Genomic DNA, 9,004 nt, shown 5'->3' with positions numbered 1-9,004 from the left:
AACCATCTCCCTGCTGCTGCTTTCCAGACCCCCACATTCTGCAGTGAGACCCCGAGAGTTCAGGCACTGAAATGCCCCATGACACTCGGCATGGCTCCCAGGGTCTCGTGGAAGGAGGTGAGGAGGGTATTGATGGTCCATTCCCCATCACCTCGTATAGAGCCTTCAATCGTGTGCAAAGAAACAGTTGGAACACCACATACTCGGCTTCTACAAGTTTAGTGCTGCTCAGCTCCTGATTGGTCTGAATGTGGGCCAATCACAAATCACTAACGTCTATCCAACACATGTGGAGTATTTGACGAGGATATATTTAATACACTTGAGTTACTATCTAAGATCACACATCGTAGCATTAAAGTGCACCATGGTCTGTGGTGTGTGTGTGCGTGGTGTGTGTGTGTGTGTGTGTGTGTGTGTGTGTGTGTGTGTGTGTGTGTGTGTGTGTGTACGAGTAGTTTTTTTCTTGAGAGATCACAAAGATATTTGAATATAATAAATAACAAAGTGGATTCTTACCTGAGCTACAGACCAGTAGCATCACACAGCAGCAGCAGGTGATCCATGTCTCTCTCTCTCTCTCTTTATTCTGAGCATCTCGTGTTTTGTCCTCGCATTATATCAAATGCGTAAAGCGAGGGTGGAGTCTCTCTGGAAACATTATCTGATGGTGCGGATATGGTATTGATATCTGATGGGTCACTTCCCGCTCTCTCCTCTGCTTCACATGTCAAATCATCACATCAGAGGCTGAACATGATCTATTTGGAGGGAAATGATCCAACGCTAGTCTTTAGAAGGAGAGCAAGTCAACGTAAAGGTCTCATTTCAAATAACAAACTCTTTCACACAGCAGAATGACTAACTTTGGGGTTTGCTGCTTAACATTTGAATCAACTAAAGAACTAAAAGCCAGACTGAACAAAGGCAGCTGCAAAAAACAAAGTGTGGCAGAAAGTAGAAGAAGGACTCTTCAGAGATCAGAGTCGCAGAGCAGAGGACCAGAGTCCGGGGAGGAACAGGTTTCACAGGTGAAAGCAAGCTTTGGTTGCTGACTAAGGAGAGGTTCTGTGATCCTCATGAACCTGTATAAGCCCGAGAGCCCCCGTACCGGGGCCTGCGGGTCTTTTCTTCTCACGAAACTGTGGTCTCAGGGGCTTCTTACCTAGTTAGTGTTCTTTCTTTTTAATTCATGCATATTTGATAGAGATTTAAATAAAATGCAGGGTCAGTGCAATAAATGGATTCCAGGTTAATTAGAAACCACTAAAAAACTCATAAAAAGTATTGTAGGTACACTGGAGAGCGATAATACAAAAAGGTACACAAAGATAAAAGGCCATGATTGCGTACAGCATGGTTAGAGTACAAAGCCATTACAGGGTACGAAAAATCTGTTTTTAAAAAATGAAGATAGTTAATTTTATTTAACGTTAAAGCGGAAAAAGGTCGAATTGATTTTAGTTAATTACTTTTATTATTATTATCTATTTTATTTAATTATCAATTTTTTATGTATTTATTCCTAATGTTTTCTGATGATTTAAATGCAATTTAAACATTAAACAATTTTTTTTTTTTTAATAGTTCAATAAATGCAGAGTAGAGGAGAAATCTGGGAATTCACACAGGAAGTCACAAAGTAATTATCTTAATCTATGCATCATCATTCATTTGACTATACTTTGTAATATTAATGATGGTTTGCAAAGTACAAAAGTTATTAAATACAACTAGTGGAGTTAAATGGTGCAATATGTGCATCTAAAATGTAGTGTAGAAGTTTGAAGTTGTAGAAAATGGAAATACTGAAGTGAAGTACTTTATTAAAAGTATTTAGCTACTGCCCAAGACCTGGCTTCTGCTTCCATCCCAGTACAAGAGGGAATGATATCTTTGATTCCATTAAATCCAGTAAATGTGCACATTAAACTGATTTCTCCCACAGTGAGTGTCTGAATAATCCACTGACTTCACCGTGGGAAAGCTCTCATGTGGAACAATGCTCTGCCAGAGGTTAACATGTGAAAACAGTTCACTAGAGGTCTGAGGTGTGTTATTCTCAGAGCCTCTGGATCACCACAGGGGGGGGAGTGTGTGAATCAGCCCTGAAATACAGAGCAACACTAAACACTGTCCTCTATTGGTTAACTGGGGTGAACTGCAGCTGTAAATAAGCGAACACTGAATAGCATGGGCCAGATGTGCAGCATTAATGATGTTTAGGAACAAAACACATGCAAATAGCAACTTGTATTGTTTATAGAACATGTGTGTGCATTCTTACTTATTACAATGTAAAAACAGCCAGTGTATTAGGAACACGTAGCTGAAACCTGCAACAATCCTGTCACAAATGCTTGTCTTTATGAAGGTTGTAATACTCAGTTCTTGTTGTTTGGTTGTTGTAGTTGTTCAAACCAACAGTTTGTTTGTTTAAAAAAGGGAGTTCAATTAACATCATACTCATTGTAAAGGCTGCTGCAGTTTGTGGTGCTGTTGAATCAACTGAATATAGTATAATGTAAAAAGTATTACTGCAAAAAAGTTACATTTTGCTATATAACGAAAATTCATCTGTGAAATGTGTACACTGTGATTTAATGTACTTCAATTCGTCCCCACCCCTGCACATTGATAGAGAGGGCGAAGTCCTCCCTTTCCTCCATGGGACCTTATTGTCTGAAAAGTATGTATTGAAGTCGATGAGAGAGAAAGATTATCTTTTGATCTCGTTTGAATTGTGCCACAAATTACAACATATGATGTTGTCAATTAAAAGATAATTTTGCAAGTCAACACAATTAAAATGTGTCGTAAAGAATGTGAAGTAACACTTTTTGTGTGTGAAACCACTCAATGAACTACATCTCCCGTCTCGCACCACCACACCCAGACGGCCCGTCACGTGAACATTTCACTTCTTTCTTTCAGAACGAGGCGGAAAGTATTAAACGAGCTGAAAATCACTGCCAAGTCTGGGCACGTTGAGAGCTGTGCATACACACAAGGGGAGTTAGTCGGTTCCGTGAGAGCCAGCATGCGGGACCGGGACTCTGGGATTTGTAGTCTTTCTAGTTGCGTATTTTTCATAGTCTTATATTTCACAGTTTTTACGACAAAATGTGACTTTTTTTGACGTGGAAATGATTTTTTAAGATTGACAAACATCATATTGTGTAATTCGTGGCACAATTCAACGGGATCGAAAGATAATCTTTATCTCCCCATTGACTACAATACATACTTTTCAGAAATAAGGTCCCATGGACCGGAAGTAGATGGACGGGACTTTGCCTCTCGGCTGTTATTGTGTATCATGTGACTTTGACTTTTGAGCTTGTAAATATAAAATAATTTGGAAACGATTGTGGAAATCACCTACTTTAGACAGATTGAAAACATGAAAATAACACACAGTTTAAAACAGGTGATAAATATTTGAATTTGAACATACCTGATTTCCGTTTAATGTCAGTTGGGGTAGCATTAGCAATATTAGCTCAGTTTCTCCTTGTTTTCCTGCTTGTTCCATGTTTGTAAACCATGTTCAGTGAACTCTCTTTTCCTTTTCCTCTTTTTGTCCGTCCTGATCACTTAACGTTAACAGGGTTTATTAACCAGTGCTGGCTCACACACGTTATACATGCTTACTGTGCACTTCATCACTGCTAGTGTATCTATCTCCTGTGTAGACAGCAGGGGGCGCAGTTATACTGAGAGCACAATACATTCACATGAATATCACATTGCCCTTTTCTTTTTAATAGCTTTAAACATTTGGCTGTTATACTGCATTCAACATAACAGTTATCTGGAACTAGTGCAATTCTGCTGTAACAGTATCTTTAAGACTTTTGCATTCACATTTAGCTTTGAACACATCATCCACACATAGTGCCTGTACTACGTAATGACAATAAGTTGAATCTTCTTCTTCTTCTTCTTCTTCTTGACTCACTCCAGCTACTCTGGCCTGCAAGAGTCTACTTGTGAAAAGCACTGGTACAAAATGCTTGTATAACTTTACACGTTAGGGCCAGCTAATAAGCAGGGCCGTCTCTCCAGGCCGATCATGCAGACTGCGTGGGGCCTCATCTTGCGGAGGGGGCCTCAACTGACCCGAAAATGCGGCGCGCTTATGCGGCGCAATTAGTGTGGGCGCGACACGGTTTCGCCGCTGCGCCCCACTAGCATGAGGGAGGGGACAGACTGAGTGATGATGAACACTGTGCTTTGTTTCAGGAGGAAACTCAGTTATTCAATCATGAGAGACGGTTTGATGAAAGAATACATATTTATTGCCAGGAATACACGAATGAATGTAATGGAGTTTTGGCGATTAGGCCCCATTGTGCAGGAGTATCATTTGGGAGGGGAGAACCGATCCGATGAAACCCCCCGGGGTCTAGACACTGGTGGTGGGTGAATGGATAGTTTGGTTCGGTCTGAAGGGGGAGGGGCTTTAGCTTGAAACCCTGGTGTGGAGGAATTAGGGGAGGTTGGTATGTTGGGGTCGGTCTGAAGGGGAGGGGCTTAGCTTGACCCTGGTGTGGTGGTGAATGGATGGTCGGGGTCGGTCTGAAGGGGAGGGGCTTAACTTGACCCTGGATTCAGAGGGACAGGAGGTGGAAAGGGTGGAGGGGGGTTGCGTCGAGTCACCTGAAATGACAGCTGTCAGAGGGGAGAGCAGATTTAAAAGGTTTACCGGGGCACTATGATAAGCTTGTGAGAATGGAGCGAAGTGATTGGTTAAGCTGGGGAGTGACGCCCCCGATCACTTATTGAGAGGAGAGAGAGTAGTAACTTGGAAATAGTAAATGAATGAATAAAGACGGTCTTCCTGGTTGAACTTGCGCTGAGCTTCAAAGTCTCAGATCACCTCCATCAGCTTCGTACGGCACCTTGGACATAATACAAGAAGAACATCCTTTTTGTTTTTGAAAGACAAACCTTTATTAATTATCCATTTAATTTGATCACACATCCCATCAGTGAAGTCTGTTCAATGATTTCATGATCAGCTTCACTTTCTCCACACCATGTGTTTCATCTCAGCTGTTTCAAACAGAACCATACATGATATCCTTATTGATTATTATCCTGATAAGTTATGTTCTATAAAACATCAGAGTACCCACTTTCTATTTGGACAACAACAACAACAACAACAACAACAACAACAACAATTAGTCTACAAAACAATAACTGTAATATTATACAATTTATTTCCCGATGAAAGACTCAAGTTATTTACAGCAGAATAATAAATGATGTACTTATTATTATGATCATGACAGGAAGTGATATCATTTCATCTGTCAGAATAATACATGTGATTATAAATGTCTCTGTTGTTTTAGAAAGTGGAATAAAATGTGCACAATAAAAGAAGCTCTGCTGCTTTCTCTCTGAAGACTCAAGAGAAACAACAACAAGAATCAAAAGAAATATCCAACACATATTTAGAGCAAAGTTTACAGGTGAACAAGGATCCTCCTGAGCAGTGACAGCCTCCATGCTACACAGACACAGGAAGGAGCCGGAAGAAAGTCCAGCATCTACAGAACAACTCGATGAGAAGATGTTGAAGCCCCGCCCATCATGTTTGATTGACAGCTGATCTCTGCAGTGAAGACATGGACAATCAGCTCTGATGGACACACGGTGAGTTTAAGAAGTAGAAGAGTTCCTCCAAGGACTTCAGGCTATTTGAGTTTACAAAACTCAGCTGTGTCTCCATTAATATAATAAAGATAAAGTCCAGCATGCAGCGGCTGAGTGAACGTGGTCTGCACTCTGTGGAGGAGAGTCATGGTTTCAGAGACGCTGTAGAAGGACAGAACACCTGCTCTGTGATCCAGGTGCACTCCTACTCTGGAGGACAGAGGACCTGAGACGGGAGTGCTGATACTGTTGTGAAGAAATGAATACCTGTGTTGGAAACAATCTAAGGACCAAGATTTGTCATTGTGTCCAAATAAACATCCAGTCCCTGCTCTGCTGATATTCTTGTATGCGACTGCAACACGAACTCCTGCCCCTCTCCACTCCACCTCCCAGTAACTACGTCCAGTCAGACTCTCTCTACTCAGGACCTGAGGATACCATCCAGTGAATCTGTCTGGGTGACTGGAATGAGACTGTTGTTGGTTCATGAATGTTGCTTTTCTGCTCCCCTCAGATAATAACAGATGTGTCTCTGCTGTGTTTGGATCCAGAGTGATCTCCTGTGAATATTTTAAGAACCAAGCTCTGGTGGTGGGCTCTGCTGCTGACAGTAAAACATCCACCCATTCCTCTCTCAGGACGTCCTGTAGTTTGTCTCTGACTGCTGACAGGGCCGCAGTCACGTCCTCAAAGTAGCTCAGAGGACGGAGGTTGATGCTGGAGGAGTGTGTAGCTTCACTGAGGGCTGACAGTGAGGGGTAGCTGAGCAGGAACTGGTTGTGATCCTCTGTGTGAGACAGCAGCAGCTTCAGCTCAGCGTCTCTCCCCTTCAGCTCCCTGATCTCCTGCTCCAGCTTCTCCTGGAGCTCTCTGACTCGACTCACTTCTCTCTTCTGCTGGGATCTGAGCTGCTGCTTCACATCAGAGCTTCTCTTCTCCATGAGACGGATCAGCTCAGTGAACGTCTTCTCACTGTCCTCCACTGCTTTATCAGCAGAGCCATTGACGGCCTGCACCTCGTGCTGAAGCAGCTTCACCTCCTTCTCGCCATCCTGGATCCTCTGCTGGATGTTGAGTCGACTCCCCTCCAGCTCTCTCTGCCTCTCAGTCCTCTCTGCTGCAGCTGACACCGTGTCGTGGCCTTTGTGTTCATCCATAGAGCAGAGAGAACAGATACTCTGCTGATCAGTGCGGCAGAACAGCTTCATCACCTCGTCGTGACGAGAGCAGATGTTCTCCTGGAGCTTCTTGGAGGGCTCCACCAGCTTGTGTTTTTTAAAGACAGGCAATTCATAATGAGGCTGGAGGTGTTGGTCACAGTAAGCGGCCAGACACACGAGGCAGGACTTACAGGCTCTCAGCTTCCTCCCAGTGCAGACATCACAGGCCACATCTTCAGCTCCAGCATAGCAGAGATCAGCAGGAGCAGCTGGGGGTCCAGTCTTCTTCAGCTCCTCCACTAAAGCTGCTAACATGGTGTTCTTCAGCAGGACAGGCCTCGGTGTGAAGCGCTGCCTGCACTGAGGGCAGCTGTGGAATAGCTCTCCATCCCAGTGCTGTTTAATACACTTCATGCAGTAGCTGTGTCCACAGGGAGTCGTCACCGGATCCTTCAGTAGATCCAGACAGATGGGACAAGAGAAGGTTTCCCGGTCCAGCTGAACTCCTTTCTGCGCCATTTCACCTCTCAGTAGCAGCGAGTGTCTGAGCTTCACTTCCTGAGAGCTGAAACTAGTGTGACAGGTTATCTGAACAGCATGTGTGTGTGTGTGTGTGTGTGAGCAGTGAATGTGGCCTATCAGCTCTTGTACTTTACACCTGGATCTGAAGGGGAGGAACCAGGAAGTACAGAGTGGAGCTGGCTGTGTCTGAGAGCAGGGCTTATCAAACGCTGACTCATTCCAGGAGGAGCAGCAGCGCTCAGACTCTGACCTACACAGAGCCTCGGTTACAACCTGCTCTTCCTTTGAAAAGAGCTTTTAGTTGTAAAAATAAGTTGGTAAACTTACAAAATCTGAAGGGGGTTAAATACTTGTTTCCTCCACTGTAAATGTATAGCCTCAATCAGTGGCGGCTGGTGGAAAATATTTTAGGTGGGGCTGTGGAAATGGTGATCAAACAATACTAGGGGGGTCCGGGGGGATTCTCCCCCGGTAAAACAAATTGAGAAAAGACCCCTTAAATTATAACTTCTGGTGATGTTAGAGGGGGGGGGGGGAGGACAAATTGAGGCTTAAAAATATGAGAAGACTGATCAATACCTCCATAATGTTCAGTGTGGTTAGCTATGAATCTTCCAAAACTTCCAAACACCTTGTCCTGGACATAGTTTCTACAGTATAAACTGTGCAACAGTACAGTAGGCCCACACACACTGCAGAACACCGGGGCTTTGGGAACACTCAAAATTACTTAATATGATTTAATTCCCATTTAACCTGTTAAGGGGCTTTTTCCCCCGTTTTTTTCTCACGAAACTGTGTCTCAGCGCTTCTTAAAATGTAATAAACTATTCATGTGTCCTACTCATTTAACGGGAAGAAACTCAGCTAACTGATTATATGAACCATGTTTACCGAAACAAAACACAAGTCTCACAAGAAGCGTCTAAATGAGCCCTGAGCGAAAAAATGCAAACTCACTCTAGGTATAAATTAATGGATATACTTATTGGATATGCACACACAAGCTTAGCTAACAAGCTGAGATTCCACAGATTCTAGAAATATAAGTATCATCACTGAGCGATCAGAACTCGCAACAGGGGAAGCAAATACAGACAACACACGACGTAGCTTTAGGTAGCTAATTCATAATTCCATTTTTATGGACACAATAGTTTTCCTATTAGCTGCTAATGATAGCTTCCAGAGTGAATGACAGCTTCCTGTTTTGTCTCCTTGGATACGAGTCCAAACAACTCACAGACTGCACCGGGCCCTGTGACCATCAGATTTGACGACGCTGATTGGCTGAAATAATGTTTCGCCGGCATAGTTTAAAGATAGCAACAGTTGCCTTCTGCTGCACTCTCGTCTGGGCGCTGTGCATAGCGCCCAGACGAGAGAAGGTAATGATACACGGGCAAGGCCAGGCAGGAAACATGTGACTTATCACTTATCAGTAACTTTAGACATCGTAACACAATTTTAAACGATATTTTATTGTAGATTATACATTTGACTGATACCTGTCGGGGAAACTTCTGTGTAGCATTGCAGTGGGAGTCACCGACTCATGAAGGAGACACGGGATGAGCAGGAGTTTTGATGTCAAACACTGATGGTTTATTTAGGAGTATCGGCCGGAGGATTCACATCACAAGTCACAGCAG

At 43.3% G+C, this 9,004-nt stretch overlaps 1 protein-coding gene across 1 annotated transcript; it reads right to left on the bottom strand.

Annotated features, from left to right (window-relative positions):
• Window positions 1-5,583: 5,583 nt before the first annotated feature.
• LOC117559823 (tripartite motif-containing protein 16-like) lies at window positions 5,584-7,389 on the bottom strand. The gene has a single exon (XM_034236515.1). The coding sequence runs from the start codon at window positions 7,347-7,349 to the stop codon at window positions 5,709-5,711; it is 1,641 nt and encodes a 546-aa protein (XP_034092406.1). The 5' UTR covers window positions 7,350-7,389; the 3' UTR covers window positions 5,584-5,708.
• Between the last annotated feature and the right edge of the window lie 1,615 nt (window positions 7,390-9,004).

Source organism: Gymnodraco acuticeps, unplaced genomic scaffold (assembly GCF_902827175.1).
Source record: "Gymnodraco acuticeps unplaced genomic scaffold, fGymAcu1.1, whole genome shotgun sequence".
Classification (NCBI taxonomy): Eukaryota; Metazoa; Chordata; class Actinopteri; order Perciformes; family Bathydraconidae; genus Gymnodraco; species Gymnodraco acuticeps.
This window is presented reverse-complemented; position numbering and strand designations above follow the sequence as displayed.

Bases quoted from the DNA above. Each gene is read 5' to 3' on its own strand.
- LOC117559823 (XM_034236515.1), bottom strand. From the start codon at position 7,349: ATGGCGCAGAAAGGAGTTCAGCTGGACCGGGAAACCTTCTCTTGTCCC.